This window comes from Heterocephalus glaber, unplaced genomic scaffold (genome assembly GCF_053883595.1).
Source record: "Heterocephalus glaber isolate CG9 unplaced genomic scaffold, H.glaber_assembly_v1.0 deba00001463, whole genome shotgun sequence".
Classification (NCBI taxonomy): domain Eukaryota; kingdom Metazoa; phylum Chordata; class Mammalia; order Rodentia; family Bathyergidae; genus Heterocephalus; species Heterocephalus glaber.
The window spans coordinates 14,470,034-14,489,910 of NW_028258310.1; the positions used below are offsets into that span (position 1 = coordinate 14,470,034).

Consider the following 19,877-nt stretch of genomic DNA (forward strand, 5'->3'; position numbering starts at 1 on the left):
CTTGGCTTCACTGATTTTTTGTATCATTCTGTTAATGTCCATTGCATTGATTTCTGCTCTGATCTTTATAATTTCCTCCCTTGTATGAGCTTTGAGTTTCTCCTGGTCTTCTTTTTCTACAAGCTGGAGGTTCAGCATCAGATTGTTTAATTGGGCTCACTCTGTTTTCCAAATATGTGTATTCACTGCTATAAATTTCCCTCATAAGATTTCTTTCATTGTGTCCCATAGATTCTGATACATTGTATTGTCATTGTCATTTAATTGAAGAACTGTCTGATTTCTTCTTTAATTTCCTCTGTGACCCATTGGTTATTCAGAAGTGTGTTGTTCAATTTCCATGTGTTTATGAAGTTTTTGCAGTTTCTTTTGCTATTGATCTCCAATTTCATTGCACTATGGTCTGATAATATACAGGGGATAACTTCAATTCCTTTGCACTTACCTAAATATGTTCTATGAGTGAGCATGTGGTCTATTTTGGAGAAGAACCCGTGTGCAGCTGAGAAGAATGTGTATTCTGATTTTGTGGGGTGGAACACTGTAAACATCTGTTAAGTTCATTTGTTCAGGAGTTTGAGTGAATTCTAGTATTTTGTTGTTTATTTTTTGTCTAGTTGATCTCTCTGTTTGTGACAGTGGGGTATTGAGGTCCCCCAGTACTATTGTATTAGTGCATATATGACTTTTCATGTCCATTAGTATTTATTTTATATTGTTGGGTGCACTAGTGTTTGGTGCATATATATTTATAATAGTCATCTCTTCCTGTTGGATTGTTCCCTTTACAAGGATGTAGTGTCCTTCTTTGTCTCTCTTAATCAGTGTTGGTTTGAAATCCACTTGATCTGCAAAGTGGATAGCTACTTCTGCTTTTTTTCAGGTTCTTGTGGCATGGAGTATTGTTTTCCACCCTTTAACTCTCAGTCTATGAGTTTCTCTTTGAATTAAGTGTGTTTCTTGTATGCAGCATATTGTTGGATTTTGTTTCTTGACCCATTCTGCCAGTCTATTTCTTTTGATTGGTGAATTGAGACCATTAACATTGATGGCTATAAGTGATATGTATTGACTTATCCTTGTCATGACTTTTTGTTTTTGTTGGATTCTCCCCCTTTGCATTTAATTTCTTGTTGTGTGTGGTGGATTCATTCTGCTAGGATTCCTGGGGTTGTGATCCTCATTGCCTTTTCTTAGGATATTGTCTAAAATTTTTTGGAGTGCTGGCTTGGTATTCATGAAGTTCCTAAGGTGTCCTTTGTCATGAAAGTATCTTATTTCTCCATCAATTTTGAAAGATAGTTTTTTTGCAGGGTACATCAATCTGGACTGGAGGCTGTTTTCCTTTAGGGCTTGAAATAGGTCACTCCAAGCTCTTCTTGCCTTGAAGGTTTGCTTTGGGAAGTCTGGTGTGATTCTGATGGGGTTTCCTTTGTATGTGATTTGTTTCTTTTCTCTAACTGCTTGTAGAAATTTGTTTTCCTGCTGGGTTTCTGGAATCTTAACAATTATATGCCTATGTATAGATTTTTTTTTTTTGATTAAGGCTAGTTGGAATCCTATATCCCTCACTTATCTGTATGTCAAGTTCTTTTCTCCTGCTTGGGAAGTTTTCTGCCATCACTATTGTGAACAGTTTTTTTTACATCATCTGCACTCTCTCCTGTTTCTTCATTGACTCTGATCAGTCTTACGTTATTCTTCTTTGTATTGTCTAGCAGCTGCTGGATTGATTTCTTGTGGTCCCTTACTATTTTAAAGTAATTTTTCTTTTCCTGGTCACTCATTACAATCTTATCTTCTGTATCTGAAATTGTATCCGCACATTGGCTCATTCTGCTGTGTAAACTTTCAATGGAGTTTTTAATCTGGAAATCTGGTTGCATTTGTTTTATGGATTCCATTTGTTTCTTATGTTGGGATTCCATCATATTCTTTGACTCCTCAATTTTTTTTTAATCTGTGTTCACTCTAGATTTATTAATCATGTCTTACACTATGGGCACAATCTCTGCTGTTATTTGAGAAATTATTTCTGATTAATTTTTTCCAGATCCTCTTTTGTTGTCAGTTCATGGAATCCAGGTGGTTAAATATCACATTGTTCCATCTTGTTTCCCTTTGGGGTTGCCTTAGTGATCTGGAAGTCTGGTTTTGAGACTTGTTTAAGTGTCTTCTCATTTCGATGGGGTGGGGTGGGGTGGGGGGTGTTTTTTTGCTGGCGCCTTTGAGGCTCACCTCCTCAGCACTGGGTAAGGGGGCTCTGGTCCTCTGTGCTGGGGCTGGTGGTATGGTGGTGCCACCTCCTCAGTGCTGGGTTGGGGGGCTCTGCTCCTCGGCACTGGGGGCAGTGGTATGGTGTTCCCAATTGTAATGTGTCTTAATGTGGAGCTTTTTGGATATATTCTCATTGAAGTTTGTTGTGCTTTTAAATTTGTATGTCCATTTTCCTCTTCAAATTTGGGAAATTTTGGCTGTTATCTCTTTTTTTTTCCTCTTAAATTCTTTTATTGGTACATTTTAGGTATACAATACATTTACATTCATCATTGGGAACTTGTACCTTTACATGATATATCTTGGTTCTTATTTTTTCCCCCATACCCCTGCCCTCCCTTCATCCCTTCCATCCCTCCCTATTTGCAAAGCCTTTGTTTCCATTTTTTTCTTTTCTCATATTTTTTCCTTTCTCTTCATTCCTTTGCCCTACCCCTCCTACTTCCCCATCCCTTTGGACCTTTTCTTCCTATTTCACATTTTCAATTCTTCATTTTAATCCTATTTGCACTTTCAGTTTCTCATACCGGAGAAATTGTTTTGTATTTACATGTGTGTCCTATTTATTTCACTTGACTATCTCTTCATATAGGTTCATGGTCCCATTCTCATTCATTTCTCCTTCTGACCCCTAATGTATGCATTTAATCTATTGCTGATATCCCCTAAATCTATTAGGTTTTTGTCACTTTTCTTCATTCCTTTTCCCCCCATGACTCAGTGATTTCCAATGACCTATCTTTTAGTTTGCTGATTTTTTCTTGTGCTTGATCAAGTTTGCTGTCAGAACACTCTAGAGAGTTTTTCAATTCTTGTATTCTTCAACTAACTCCTGAACATTTATTTTTAAAAAAAGTTCCTTTGTTGATATTCTAATTTTGATCATGCATCATTTTCCTGATTTGATTTAATTGCATATCTGTAATGTCTTTTAGCTCATTGAGCATTCCTTAAGATGATTATATGAAATTATTTGTGAGGTAATTCTTAGATCTCTGTTTCTTTGGGATCAATTTCTAGACTCTAGAATCTAGAGATTATTTGGTTGTTTGATTAGGCCATGTTTCCTTGCTTCATTATATACATTGTGATATTTTGTTGTGATTTGGTCATATCAAAATAATAGCCACATCTCCTAGACTTTATAAATTGGCTTTGTACAAGAGAAGACCTTCATCAATCAGGCTTGCCAGAGTCTGGGGCCCTCTCAAACCTTTTCAGAGAAATACTTTTTCTGGGTTTGTATATGTGATATCCCAGCCAAAGCAGTCTGCCCCAATTTTCAGGAGCCCATGATTGCTTGTTCCCTTTGGGTCTGTCTGTGGTACTATCGACTTTCAATTGCCATAACAAGTGGCCACATCTGTTTCTGTTCTCTGTGGCCACTGGATATCCAAAGTGTACTGCTGTTCCCTTCAGTGCCCAGAGTCATGCTCTTAGACAATGCTTTGTAAAGCCAGGGTGTTGGATGCATGTTTAGCTCTTCCCTTTTCCTCCTGAGGCAGAAGCCAAGGGTTGGTAGCTTTATCCTGATTATACTTATGCTGCGTGGGAAGCGGCTGTTACAGATGAATAGAATGAACTTTGTTGTCTACTTTGATGTGACTCTTCTTGGCTTTACACTCACCTGACATGCAGCCACCTCTTTATTGGTTTCTGGAGTTCTCAAAAAAACCAGTTTGGTTTGTATATTATTGTTAAGTCAGTGTCTCTATGGGGAATGAGGGCTTGGAGTGTCTTGCTGAGCCATCTTACTTATGTCACTCTCACATTTAGTCCACAACTGTTTTATGAGATCATATTGGTGGAACTTCTGATAATTAAAATCAGTAGAGATGGCTGCAGATCTATTCTCTGTCACCTGCCCCCTCCAGTGGAGGGTTAAAGAAGTTCTTCTAGACTTCTGGCTTTGTAGTCTCTGTCTGTCTCTCTTTAGTAATTGTGGGTAACATTTAGTAAATGCTTATATTTGTCACCCTTCACATCCCTGTTACGCATCTCAATAGTTGTAAAAGGAAGATACTATGATTGTGCTCATTTTACTTGTGAGAAAACTGAGTTATAGGGAATTTGTACAATTTACCCAAGGTCCTACTGCTAATTGTCTCAGACTCAGTTTTTAAATAGGCATTTTGCAGCATGAAGTGAAAAAATTTTAATTTGAGTTTCTGTTATTTACCTGAACTAAGTCAACTTGAAACAAAATCTTATTGCAACAGGCAGTTATTCAATTATTTTGGGTATTATTTTGTGTTGATTATAAGTGGTAATTATGCTGCTGAAATGTCTGAAATTTACATATCCAAATATAGAGTGACATCAAAGATACATTTTTGTTCATTTTCTTTTAGGACAGAGTTCATTCAAAGAGGCAGGATTTCAATCACAGGGGCTGGATTTCTCAACTATATTTTGGAAACTTTTGCCAGCACATTCTTAAGACAGGGAGCCCAGAAGGTAAGCTTGTTTCCACTTTGAACCAATATTAATTTTAAGAAACCATGGGGAGTCCAAAAGGGTATTGAATAAAACATAATGAAAGAAAAAGTCATGAACATATATAATGAGAAAAAATACTGTTAATAAAGAAGTATAACAAAAATAATTACTCTTAATAATTATTATATAAATCCTAGTCAAAGTCAAACTAAAGTACTGATTCAGGCCCATTAAATTAAAAATATGCCAATGAAGAATGTGATATTATGGAGAATATTTATAGTCTAATGAAGAGAAATAATCAGAAAAAATATTTATAGTATATATAATACAATGGCAACTATTTAATAAAAATTATAATAATAACTAGTATTTATTGAGCACTATGTGCCACTGACTGTTGTAAGAATTTTTTATTTATTATCTCATTTGATTCTCACAAACCCTTGAAATAGCTATTATTGTCTATATTATGGATGAGGAAAATATGGAAACCAGGAATCTAAAGTGTCCATCCTTGTATCTTGTAATCTGTGTGCTTGAGGGAACTCAGGCTTCCATGAAGGTGTTTCAGAGACCACACAGGAGTTTTAAGGTCCTGTGTGCTCTGTTTTAAGTAGTTTTTTTTTTTTACCTGTTTTATATGGTAATACACATGAATGTGTAGATACTATTTTTCTGGCCTTCATAGTGTTCTTTTAAAAACTTCTTTAGGACAGAATTTATTATTGTATGCATCTTCATATGTTATGGCTGTGTTGATTTTAGACAGGGATTCCAAAAGTTTTATTGTTATCGTTAATTGTGATGATAATCATACTTATTTCAGAGCACATACGCATATGTTACCTCACTTTATTTTGTGGATAAAGCTAATGGTTGCTCTGAACTGTTACAGAAACCAGAGATTTCTGGGTAATTGACTCTTCTTTGTATTTTTGCAAGTTTAGGTTCAACAATGAACCTGGAGCAGGAGGCATTAGTCTAGGGGTGCTAAGAGTGCTGAATGAGTACTTGACACTGCTCCATGTGCCACAGACACCATTGGGGTTGATGATGTGCACTTGGCCATTTGAGGTGGTTCCTGGTGCATATCCAGACTGGTGCAGCCTCTTTCAGCCTGGGCTTGAAGGAAGTGGCTAGACTTATAGAAGATCTGATGTCACCTTAACACACTGAAACATTATTTCTTTTTTTTTCTTCTATATCACATTTATATACATTTATAAAAACCTCTATGTTCAGCAAAATTCCACTCTCAAAAATAATGTCATTTTCTTGTCCCTGTCTGAGTTGATGACTTCTGCATCCTATAAATCCTGAACTACTAAAATATAATAATAAGAATATGATTTTTCACAATAGGTCTATTAATCAGAAGAATGGAATTTCCATTTTGGGAGGGATGACATTTAGCTGAATGAGGGTTCAAAATTAGTGGTCCCTGTAATCAAATATTTGCAAATATTCATTTGTAAATACTATTCTTACCTTGTGGGCCATATAAAAACATAGGGTGAACTGGATTTGGCCTGTGGACTATAGTTTGCCAACCCCTGCTTTAGATAAACCAACATTGTTCAGTTAACCCAAATGGGTCTGTATTTGATCTGCTGACCAGCCTGAACCTGTTAATTACTTTGAATCATACTGTGGTTGTGTATTTTAATCTCATGAGATGCAAAAGGTCCACTTTATTCCCATTTTTTTTAAATGAAAAATTACTTGAAGAGATAAGTACAACCAATATGTCAGTAACTGCTTACTCGTTTCCCTTCTTACAAATTGTTCAGTACTTGCTTTATGCTAGGCACAGTGCTTTGTGGGCTAAATGGATTTACTGAAGGTTATAGAACTAATAAAACGTAGTCTGGACTCAAAGCTACCCCTTTTGACAGTAAGACTTACTTCTTGCTACTCTTTTGTGTAGCCCTCATGAATCAAAAGTGCCTACATTCTAAGCACTGTGAACTTCACAAATGCTCTGTGTACTAGACAAATTTGTGTTATATTCTTACTTAGGTTGTACTTATTAGGGTACTTTAGTTCCAAGTAGCAAACCACTGGAGGCCAGCTCAACGTAAGGGTATAAAGGTGGTGATGGTGGCAGGCTTCAGAAAGGTCTGCCCCAGGAGCCAGAAACTGGCAAACACCCCTGTGGCATACCTTCTTCAGCTCTGTTCTGTAACTGAATCTTTGTGTCTGTTTCATTTTCAATTTTTCCCATCCATTTTTCTCTGCTCTCCAGGGTACATGGTGGAATGTGGGTCTCCACTGTCCAAATGTACATATTATACAGCGTTCTGGCCAACAAAAAGATTGTCTTCTTAGGCCTTTTCTCTCTGAATTCTCTAGAAGGTACCTTTGTTGGCCTTCTATATGTCAAGCTTGAACAGGAGGGTGAAAAGTTGTGCAAATATGGCTCATCCTTGGCCTTGACCATGTGGATCAGGGCTGAGGTCACTTCTTCAAGAAAAGGCTGAGGGAAAGACTTTTGGCAAGGGCAGGGGATGCAACTCAGCACTAGAGCACTTGTCTATCATAGGAAGGGCTCTGAATTCAGTCAGAGTACTAAAAAAACACCACCTCTGTAGGCCTGGGGATATAGCTCAGTAGTAGAGCACTTGCCTAGCATACTTGGAGTCTTGATCCCCAGAATCACCACCACTTAAAAACAAGGTCACCAAAGGTTTTTGGAATATTTTCAAGTAGTTTTTTTTTGAGTGCTGGGTATTGAACTCGGGACCTTGAGGCAGGCGGTAGAACCACTGAGCTAAATCCCTGGCCCTAAGTATGCATTTTTTTTTGGTACCAGGGATTGAACTCGGGTCCTTGCGCTTGTGAGGCAGGCGGCGGAACCACTGAGCTAAATCCCTGGCCCATTCTCAATGTAGATTTTGTTTCTTGATGGGAGAAAGATGGTTTTAATAATTTTAACTCAGATTCCTGTAGCACTAATACTAATTTGGACAGTGCTCTGTCTACATAGAAAGAAATACAAAGGAAAAACAATGCCCAGTAGTGGTTCCGGTGCCTGCCTCAGAAGTGCAAGGTCCAGAGTTTGATCCCCAGTACCAAAAAAAAAAAAAAGCACATTCACAGTTGGGCCGGGGATTTAGCTCAGTGGTTTTGCCGCCTGCTGCGCAAGGACCCAAGTTCAATCCCCGGCATCAAAAAAAACAAAAACAAAACCAAAAAACAAACAAAAAGAATGCACAGTAAGGACCATAGTTGGTTTCTTCTTTTTTTTCCTGGTACCAGGGATCGAACTTAGGACCTTGTGCTTGCCAGGCAGGCATGGCTCCACCGAGCTAAATCCCCGGCCATAGTTGATTTCTGATGAATATTAACTGAGAAAAAAATCAAATGACTTGTAAGTTTTTAAAGTGATGAACCCAAGTGGCTCCTCTTTATTCTCACTTTTTTTTTTTAAATCATGCTCAGAAGTAAGAATAAATTTTTCTTGCTGGCTTTTGTCTTTTTTACTTTACTTTTTTTTTTTTTTTTTTTAAAGAGGCTAAGTTTAATTAGCTTTTCAATTTTAGGAGCCACTCATACTTAAGTATCTTTTGCCTTTTATCCAAGTGGTGATGTTTCCAGGTGTCAGCCTGATTTCCTCATAAACCTTCACAGCTGAGCCTGCATAAATGGCTTCTGGAGAAGTCCCAGTGAGAGTGTTTTAGGTGACTTTATTTTCACTTTTGGACTTTATCCCTGAGGCTGCTTAGTAGTGGTAAAGGTGAGATCTGATATCTTATTTTTTTCCAGTAAAAGCAAAACTAGGCACTTACAAACTTTATATCTCTGTGTTTGTAAATTAAAATCTAGGCCTTAGATATGGATCCCAAGCTGCGGTTACTTGTGTTTGTGTGCCTCTGGGGCTTGTTCAATTGCTTTTTTCTTTCCCTCACCACTCTGAGGTGGCTTGCAGTTTTGTGGCCTTTCTGGGACACATGCTGACTTTTCACATGTGTGCTTTCCTCTTGGATTTGGAAGTGCAGTATGTGCTGTGGGGGCTGGGGAGGGGGATGGAGATTTCCCCCTGGTCATCAAGCCAATGAATGTGCCCTTGAAATAGAAATAGTCCTGAACTTATAGCCTGCTGAGCTCTCTTCCACCGCCTTTGTGACCTGGCATATGTCATTTTGCCCCCTCATCCTAGGTTTTTCCTCTGCAAAATGGGGATATTAATGCATTCCCACAGATGTTTCAAGCTTTCGATACAGTGAAGAGCACAGGTCAAATATATAGGCTCGGCATAGTGGTGCAGAACTGTAATCCCAACTACTTGGGAGGCTGATGCAGGAGGATCATGAATTCCAGGCCACCTTGAGCAACTTCATAAGACCCTATCTCGACAAAACAAAACAAAGTGGTTGGGAATATAGCTCAGTGTGAAGGCTTTGGATTGAATACATAATACTACTGAAAAAAATAAGTTCTCTTTGTTTTGATTTAAAAAATCATAATCATATATATTTTCTATTTGCAGTTATATATTTTTTCATCAGAGTCATGTGAACACAAGTCATCTACACAACTAGATTCTACAGGCACTTTTTGGGTGTCAATTGTGTACTAGGCATTGTCTCTAGTAGAGTGCTGGAGACATGTGAGGATAAATTGTCTGAGATAGAGACTTGCCCTATGCCACTTTAATGCTGGACATTTAGCTCAGGGTGGAAAGCATAAACATCTACTGATGTTGAAAATTTATTGAGCCTTGCTTGCTGTGCAGCGCTCTGCACTATGATCAGTGCTGAAGAGGATATTGAAGCAACAGCTAGTGCTTATCAGGGCTTAGTAGATGCTAAGCACTGTGCTTACCACACACTGCCCACTCTGCTTTTCTAAACAACGCAGCTGGGGCAGAAATTGCTACTCTTGTTTTATGCATAGAGAAACTGAGGTCTCAAGTAACAAAGCACTTTCTCAAAGTTACAGAATTAGATAGGGATGGATGTGGAATTTGAACCAAAGCCTGATTCCAGATTGTGCTCTTGATCACCACACCACGTGGTTGCACCCATGATCTCTTGCCCACCTGTGGATGTATAGTGTGCCTGATGCAGCTAGAAGGAGGTGATATGGTGTGCACAATAAGCATGACAGAATGCAAGAAGAAGCAACTCAGTTACCATAGAAGGACTTGGAAAAAACCAGAGGAGTGAGGGCCCTTCTACTTGAAAGGGCTGTTGAGTGACTAGGGAATGTTGTCCCCATCTATTCAGAGCTCACTGCCTCTTATTCCACAGTGCTGGGCAGGTTGAGAGTGCATGTAATGGCATTTGCATTATTTTTCTATTATAACATAACCTTTTTTTCCCCTTTTATTTTTTTTTGTCTCCCGTGTACCACCGATGTGTTGAGCTCTTGCTTTGAAAATACTTTATATTAAGAAATAATATTAAAAGTTGTTTTAATGTGGTAAAATATGTATAACATAAAATTGATCACTTTAGCCATTTTGAAGTATACAGTTCAGTGGCAGTAATTACGTTTACATGGTTGTGCAGCCATCACACTGGCTATCTGCAGAACATTTTTATTTTCCCAAATAGAAACTTGGTATCCATTGAACAACATCCCCTCATTCCCTTCATCTCCCAGCTCCTGCTAACCACCATTCTACTTTTAGTTTCAATGAATTTCTAGTTTAGGTTCTTCATATAAATGGGGTCATATAGCATGTGTCAGATTTTCCTCATCTTTTAAGGATAAATAATATTTAATTTTAAGTATATACCATGTTTTATTTGTCTGATCATCCACTGATGGATGCCTGGATTGTCTCTGCCTTTGGTTATTTATTGTAGATGCTGCTGTGAATATGGGTGTATAAATATTTGTTTGAGTCCCTGATTTCAATTCTTTCCAGAATATACCCAGAAGGAAAATTGCTGGATTATGTAGTAATTGTATGTTGATTTCTTGAGGAACCACTTAATAGGTTTTTAAATAAATTTATTTGTAATCAACAAACTGTAATTGTGTATCTTTATGAGACAGAATATAATATTTTGACATGTATACAATGTAGATTGATTTAATCAAGCTAATTAACATTCCATCATATCACATACTGATTATTTTTTGTGCTGAGAGCATTTGAAATTTATTTTCAGTAATCAATAATGAATAATTATTAAGTATAGTCACCACAGCTATGCAATAGATCTCAAAACTTACTCTGCTTGTCTAACACTAACTTTATACTCTTTTTCTAGCATCTTTTGCATTATTTATATGCACTCCACCATTCCACTCTCAACTTCAAGTTAGACTTCTGCAGATTTTATATGTAAACTAAATCATGTGGTATTTCTCTTTTTGTGCCTGGCTTATTCCACTTATCATAGTGTTGTGGTTTATATCTACATGTATTCCCAAAATCTCATGCTGTCATAGGCAGGCTTTTGGTAGGTGAATGGATCATGGGGATGTGATACTCATCACTGATGATCTATAGCTACATGTGATTTGGGAGATGAAGACTGGTGTGGGGAGGTGGGTCCCTGGAGGTGTCACCTGGAAGGATTTATCTCCCTCCCACCACCCTTGATCTCTGTGCCTCTGCCACATTGCTATGAGCTGTTTCTTCTCTGCCATGCCCCATTGCCATGCCACCTTGCCTGTGGACTGAAACCTACAAATTGTGAGCTACAATAAACCTTTCCTCCTTACAGCTTTGGATGTTGGGTATTGTGTCTCAGTGATGAGAGAAATCAGTGAGACACATAGTGTCCTCCAGATTCCTCCATGTAGTCACAAATGACAGAATTTATATGACAGTTAGGGTGGAGTTACAATTTGGTTAGCTTTATTTTTCTGGTAGCAAGGATTGAACTCAGGACCTTGTGTTTGTGAGGCAGGTGTGGTGCCACTGAACTAAATCCCCACCCCTACAATTTGATTAGCTTTGGAATCTGCCCTGGGAATTGGTGGAGCATGCATCTAGGTATGATTGGCAGGTTCATGGGTCTATGTCTGGTCCCTCATCTCTTCTGCTCTGGCGCTGTTCCCATGCTCTGATTCCTTGCCACCATGAACTAAGTAGCTTTGCTCTGCCATGCCATTCTGCAATGATGTCTCTGCCTTGGAGCCAGCCTATCATGGACTGAAACCATGAGCAAATGAAATCCTTTCTCCTTTAAGTTATTGGTATTGAGTATTGTAGCTCAGCAATGAGAAAGCTGGCTAATACACTTTGTTTTAAGGCCAAGTAGTATTCCATTGTGTATACATGCCTTATTATCAGTAATCATTCATCTGTTAATGGACATGTAGATTGTTTTTGCATTTCAGCTATTAGGAATAGTGCTGCAGTGAATACTAGTGCCTCTTTGACATACTGGTTTCAGATCTTTGGTTATATAGCTAGGAATGGGATTGCTGGGTGACATTTGTAGCTCTGCTTTTAGTGTTTTGAGGAACTTCCATATAGTTTTTTTTATAATGGCATAATGGCTGTACTAATTTATATTCCCATCAATAGTATGTAGAAGTTCTCTTTTCTCCATATACTTACCAGATAGTTTTTTAATTTTCTTGTAGTACTAGAGTTTGACCAGGGCCTCACACATGCTAGACAAGCACTTTACCACTGAGCTACATCCTTAGCCCTTTAAAAAAAATTTTTTTGAGACAGGGGCTTGCTTCTGACCCAGATTGATATACTCTGCAAAACTATCTTTCAAAATTGATGGAGAAATGAGATACTTTCATGACAAAGAGCACCTCAAGAAATTCATGACCACCAAACTAGCACTCCAAAGTGTCCTGAAGGATATTCTAAAAAGAGATAACAAGGATTACAACTCCATGAAACCCAACAGAATGAATCCACTAGTCAAGGCAAGAAATTAAACAGAAGAGGAAAGAAGGGAGCCAACAACAGGAAAATAATGTGACAGGGATAAGTCAGTACATATTTTGGTGCCGGGGATTGAACTTGGGTCCTTGCGCTTGCACAGCAGGAGGCAAAGCCACTGAGCTAAATCACCAGCAAATCAGTACATATTGGCCATCAATGTTAATGTTCTGAATTCACCAATCAAAAGAAACAGACTGCCAGAATGGATCAAGAAGCAAGATCCAACAATATGCTACATACAAGAAACACATTTAATTAAAAAAGAAATTCATGAACTGAAAGTCAAAGGATGGAAAACAATATTTCATGTGGTAGGAACCCAGAAAAAAGCAGAGGTAGCTATTCTATCTGCAGACAAAGTGAATTTCAAGCCAAGACTGATTGAGAGACAAAGAAGGTCACTACATCTTTGTAAAGGGAACAAGCCAAGAGGAAGAGAAAACAATCATAAATATATATGCACCAAATATCAGCACACCCAACTTTATAAAACAAATATTAATGGGCATGAAAAATCAAATAAGCACAAATACAGTTGTAATGGAACACCTCATACCCCACTATCACAAATAGATCAATTAGACAAAAAATCAACAATGAAATATTAGAAATGAACCACACTTTTGAACAGATGAATTTAGTAGATGTCTACAGAGTGTTCTACCCTACAACATCAGAATACATATCCTTCTGAGCTGCACACAGGATGTTCTCCAAAATAGGCCACACACTACCTCACAGAACATGCTTAAGTAAAAGGAATTGAAATTTTTCCCATGCATATTATCAGACCATAGTACAATGAAATTGGAAATCAATGGCAAAAAACACACAAGAATTTCATAAACACATGGAAATTGAATAATACCCTCTTGAACAACCAATGGGCCTCAGATGAAATTAAAGAAGAAATCAGTTTCTAGAATTAAATGATAATGCCAGGATGACATACCAGAACTTATGGGATGCAATGAAAGCAGTCCTATGAGGGAAATTTACAGTAGTGAATACCCATATCAGAAAAACAGAGTGGGCTCAAATAATAACCTAGTATTAAACCTCAAGCTTCTAGAAAAAGAAGAGCAAGTCAAGCCCAAAGCTCATATGATTGATGAAATAATAAAAATTAGAGCAGAAATTAATGCAATGGAGACTCAAAAAAAAAAAAAGAATAAATGAATCAAAGAGTTGGTTCTTTGAAAGATTAAATAAAATTGACAAACCCATAGCCAACCTTATCAAAAAAAGGAAAAAAAGGACTCAAATCCATGCAATTAGGAATGAAAAGGGTGAAATCACAACAGGTCCTGCAGAAATCTAGATCATCCAATACCTACTTCAAGAACCTATATTCTAATGAGATGGAAAACACAGAAGAAATGGAAAGATTCCTAGATACATATGAGTTACCAAAACTGAATCAAGATGGTATAAAAATTCTAAATCAATATCAGCCAACGAAATTGAATATGTAATTAAAAACCTACCAACAAAAAAAAAGTCCAGGCCCATGGACTCACTGCTGAATTCTACAAGAAATTTAGAGAAGACTTAATGCAGCTACTTCTCAAACTCTTTAATGAAATTGAAAGAGAAGCAGTACTCTCAAACTCATTTCTGGAAGCAAGCATTAACATGATACCCAAACCACAGAGGGATCCAACCAAAAAGAACTATAGGCCAATCTCCCTAATGAACATGGACACAAAAATCCTGTTGCCAGTGCAAACAGAATGAAGGAAACCATCAAGAAGATTATACACCATGACCGAGTAGGATTAAATCAATATCAGCCAACAAAATTGAAGATGTAATTAAAAACCTACCAACAAAGAAAAGTCCAGGCCCTGATGGACTCACTGCTGAATTCTACCAGAAATTTAGAGAAGACCTAATGTGGCTACTTCTTGAACTCTTTAATGAAATAGAAAGAGAAGCGGTATTCTCAAACTCATCCCTGGAACCAAGCATTACCATGATACCAAAACCAAAGAAGGATCCAACCAAAAAGAACTACAGGCCAATTTCCCTAATGAACATGGACACAAAAATCCTGTTGCCAGTGCAAACAGATTGCAGGAAACCATCAAGAAGATTATACACCATGACTGAGGAGGATTCATCCTAGGGATGCAGGGATGATTCAACATATGCAAATCATTAAATGTAACACACTATATTAATAGAGCCAAGGACAAAAACCATATGATCCTCTCAATAGATTCAGAAAAAGCATTTGACAAGGTCTAACACTCATTCATGATAAAAGCCCTTGCAAAGTTTTTTTTTATCTTGACCTCAAACTTGTGACCTTTCTGCCTCTGCTTGCTAGGTAGCTAGAATTAGAAGCATGTGCCAAACATTCATCTTTTTAATAACAGCTGTTCTAACAAATGTGAAGTGTTAAGTCACTGAGTTTTTACTTTACATCTTCCTTATAATTAAAAATATACCTCTTGTCTATTTCTCCTCTTTTGAGAAATACCAATTCAGATCCTTTGACCATTTTTAACAGGGTAATTTGTTTTCTTAATGAACTGTTTGTTTTCTTTATATCTTTTAGATATTAATCCTTTATCTGATTTGATTTGCTAATATTTTCTGCCAATCTGCAAGTTATGATTTTACTGTAAAGTATTGACCTTGCTATGCAAATACAATCCCATTTACCTATTTTTGTTTTTGTTCATATCTTAAACCAGTGATGCCAATCCTATGGGACATGGCTATTTGTTATCACTGAAAGCTCTAAAAGGTTCACTATCACTGGAAACCAATCTTGAAGCTTCTCCTATAACTTCTAGTAGTTTTACAGTGTCAGGGTTTGTGTTTAATATTTTAATACATCTTCATTTAACTCCTTTGTGTGGTGTGAGATATAGGTACTTTCTTTCTCCTTCTATATATCAATATATACTTGTCCCAACATCATTTATTGAAGGACTCTTCTCTTTGCATATTCCTGGCATCTTTGCTAAGAATCACTTGACTAAATGCATAGATTTGTTTCTGGTCTCTCTTCCAAGCCATTTGTTTATGTGTTTATTTTTATGCTAATACCATGCTATTTTGATTGCTATGGGTCTATAATATATACTTGGGTATCACATATTGTGATGCCTCTGGTTTTTTTTTAAAAATTATTTTATTGGTAAATTTTAGGCATACAATATAATGACATTCATCATTGGAAATTTGTACCTTTACATAATCTCTCTTGGTTCTTATTTTTCCCCCTTCCCCTGCCCTCCCTTCAACCCCTCCATCCCTCCCTATTTACAAAGACTTTGTTTCCTTTTTTCCCTTTCTCATATTAATTCCATTCCCTTCTTTCCTGTCCCCTACCCCTCCCACTTCCCCTTCCCCATTGTCCATTTTCTTCCTATTTCACATTATCTATTATACCTTTTAGTCCTTATTTACACTTTCAGTTTCTCACTCTAGAGAAACTATTTGATATTTACACGTGTGTCCTATTTATTTCACTTAAGAGTATCGCCTCAATGTGCATCCATTTAGTTATAAATGTCTCTAATTTCTCATTTTTTATGGCTGAGTAGTACTTCATTTTATAAAAAAAACACATTTTCTTTATCCAGTTTCCAGTTGAAGGGCATTTGGGCTGTTTCCAAGTTTTAGCTATTACAAACTGTGCTGCTATGAACATGCATGCACATATGCCACTGTGGTATGATTCTTTTAATTCTTTGGGGAAGATCCCCAGCAGTGGAATAACGGGGTCAAATGGGACTTCCAGTCCTAGTTCTTTGAGGTATTTTCATACTGATTTCCACAGTGGTTGGACCAGTCTGCACTCCCACCAGCAGTGAAGGAGGCCTCTTTCCCCACAGCCCTGCCAGCATTTGTTATTGGTTGATTTTGTGACAGCAACCATTCTTACTGGAGTGAGGTGGAATCTTAGCGTTGTTTTCATTTGCATCTTTCGAATGACCAGTGATGTTGAACATTTTTTCATGTATTTATTTGCTATTTCTACTTCTTTGTCTGAGAAATGTCTGTTCATTTCAGATGCCTATTTTCGGATTGGGTCTTTAAATTTGGGAGGTCTGATCTTTTTAAGTTCTTCATAGATTCTAGATAGTAGAACTTTGTCTGAGGAAGAGCAGGTGAAGATTTTTTTCCCACATTGTGGGTTGTCTCTTCACACTGCTGGTGGTTTCTCTTGCTGTGCAGAAGCCTTTTAATAAGAAGAGATCCCACTTGTTGATTGTTTGTGCTAGTTCACAGGCAACTGAGGTTTTGTTCATAAAATCTTGTCCTACACCGATGTCTTCAAGGGTTCTACCTAACCTCTGTTCCAACTGGTTCAGAGTTTCTACTTTAATATTTAGATCTTTAATCCATTTTGGTTTTAGTTTAGTTCATGGTGAGAGATACAGGTCTAGTTTTAATCTTTGGCAAGTTGAAGCCCAATTTTTCCAGCACCATTTATTAAAGAACCTATCTTACCTCCAGTGAAGGTGTTTGGCTCTTTAATGGAGATGAGATGTCTGAGTGTGTCTAGCATTGTTTCTGCATCTTCTAATCTGTTCCACTTGTCTCAAGTCTGTTTCTTTGCCAGTACCATGCTGTTTAATCACAGTAGCTTTGTAGTATTGTTGCAGGTTGGGGATTGTGATACCCCCTGCCATGTCTCTGTTACCTAGAATTGCTTTTGCTATTCTGGGTCTCTTCTTGTTCCAAATGAATTTTTGGATTGTTTTCTAAAGGTGTGTGAAGTATGCTGCTGGGATTTCAATTGAGATTGCATTGAATCTATATAGCATTTTTGGAAGTATGGCCATTTTCACTATATTGATCCTTCCTACCCAGGAGCAAGGGATGTCATTTTCTGATATCATCTTCAATCTCTCTTCTCAGAGTGCTATAGTTTTCAGAGAAGAGGTCTTTGATTTCGTTCATTAGGTATTTCAGTTTTTTGGATGCTATTGTGAAAGGAATTGTTTGCCCTATTTCTCTCTCAGTGAGTCTGTTGTTCACATAAAGGAAAGCTATTTGTTTTTGTGTGTTGACCTTGTATCCAGCTACTTGACTGAATTTGGTTATTAAGTCTAGAAGTCTTTTGGTGGCATTCGTGGGGTCTTCTAGGTAGAGTATCATGTCATCTGCAAAGAATGACAATTTGACTTCTTCATTACCTATCTTTATTCCTTTTATTTCTTTCTCTTGTCTAATTGCTGTGGCTATTGTTTCCAAAACTATAGTGAAGAGGAGTGGTGATAGTGGACATGCTTGTCTTGTTCCTGATGTTAGTGTGAAGGATTTCAGTTTTTGACCATTTAGTTTGATATTGGCTGTTGGTTTTCATAGATGGCTTTTATCGGATTGAGGTAGAGATGGTCTAATCCAATTTTTTGTAGGGTTTTTATCATCAGTGCCTGTTGAATTTTGTCAAGTGCTTTTTCTGCATCTCTTGAGATGATCATATGATTTCTGTCCTTGGCTCTATTGATATAGTGTATTATTTATTGATTTGCGTATGTTGAGCCATCCCTGCATCCCTGGGATGAATCCCATTTGATCAGGGTGTATGATCTTCTTGATGATCTTCTGCATTCTGTTTGCCATTATCTTATTAAGGATTTTTACATCTATGTTCATTAGTGAGATTGGCCTATAGTTCTCTTTTTCAGTTGGGTCTTTCTCTGCCTTGGGGATCAAGGTGATGCTTGCTTCCAGGAATGAATTTGGGAGTATTGCTTCCCTTTCAATTTCATTGAAGAGTTTAAACAGTAGTGGCGGTAGTTCCTCTGTAAATGTCTTGTAGAATTCAGCAGTGAAGCTATCAGGACCTGGGCTTTTCTTATTTGGTAAGTTTTTAATTACATTTTCAATTTCATTGGTTGATGCTGGGTCATTTAGAACTTTTATGTCTTCTTCATTCAACTTTGATAATTCATATGTATCTAGGAATCTGTCCATTTCTTTGTGTTTTCCATCTTATTGGCGTATAGGTTCTGGAAGTAGGTATTGATGATCCTCTGGATTTTGACTGGGCCTGTTGTAATTTCACCCTTTTCATTCCTAATTGCATGGATTTGGGCCTTTTCTTTCCTTTTTCTGATAAAGTTGGATCAGGGTTTGTCAATTTTGTTTATTCTTTCAAAGAAACAACTCTTGGATTCATTGAATTTTGTCTCATTCTCTTAGTGTCCATTGCATTGATTTCTGCTCTGATCTTTATAATTTCCTCCCTTGTATGAGCTTAGGGTTCATCCTCTTCTTCTTTTTCTACAAGCTGGAGGTTCAGCATCAGGGTGTTTAATTTGGCTTGGTCTGTTTTCCTAATATGTATATTCACTGATATGAATTTCCCTCATAAGACTGCTTTCATTGTGTCCCATAGATTCTGATATGTTGTATTGTCATTGTCATTTAATTGAAGGAACTGTCTGATTTCTTCTTTAATTTCCTCTGTGACCCATTGGTTATTCAGAAGTGTGCTGTTCAATTTCCATGTGTTTATGAAGTTTGCAGTTTCTTTTGCTATTCATCTCCAATTTTATCGCACTATGGTCTGATAATATACAAGGGATAACTTCAATTCCTTTGCATTTACTTGAACATGTTCTATGAGTGAGTATGTGGTCTATTTTTGGAGAATGACCCATGTGCAGCTGAAAAGAATGTGTATTCTGATTTTGTGGGTGGAACACTATGTAAACATCTGTTAAGTTCATTTGTTCAAGAGTTCGATTGAATTCTAGTATTTTGTTGTTTATTCTTTGTCTAGTTGATCTCTCTGTTTGTGACAGTGGGGTATTGAGGTCCCCCAGCACTATTGTATTAGTGCATGTATGACTTTTCATGTTCATTTGTATTTGTTTTATATTTTTGGTTGCACTAGTGTTTGGTGCATATTTATTTATAATGGTCATCTCTTCCTGTTGGATTGTTCCTCTTACAAGGATGTAGTGTCCTTCTTTGTCTCTTTCTTAATCAGCGTTGGTTTGAAATCCACTTGATCTGCAAAAAGGATAGCTACTCCTGCTTTTTTTTGGGTTCCTGTCACATGGAGTATTGTTTTCCAGCCTTTAACTTTCAGTCTTCAGGTTTCTTTTTTAATTAAGTGTGTTTCTTGTATGCAGCATATTGTTGCATCTTGCCTTTTGACCCATTCTGCCAGTCTATTTCTTTTGATTGGTGAATTAAGACCATTAACATTGATGGTTATAATTGATACATATTGACTTATCATAGTTCTGGCTTTTTCTTTTTGTTGGATTCTCCCTCTTTGCATTTAATTTCTTGTTGCACCTATTAGATT

The 19,877-nt window shown here is 37.2% G+C and overlaps 1 protein-coding gene across 3 annotated transcripts in view; it reads left to right on the top strand.

Annotated features, from left to right (window-relative positions):
* Positions 1–19,877, top strand: part of Prelid2 (PRELI domain containing 2) — a 104,283-nt gene that overhangs the window by 46,613 nt on the left and 37,793 nt on the right. For all 3 annotated transcript variants that reach the window (XR_002398142.2, XR_015438781.1, XM_004854341.3), the window contains exon 5: positions 4,629–4,734. Coding sequence is in view for 1 of the 3 variants with exons in the window: in XM_004854341.3 (XP_004854398.1) it covers positions 4,629–4,734 (106 nt within the window). In the remaining 2 variants the exon portion in view is untranslated. The remainder of the gene's footprint in view (positions 1–4,628; positions 4,735–19,877) is intronic.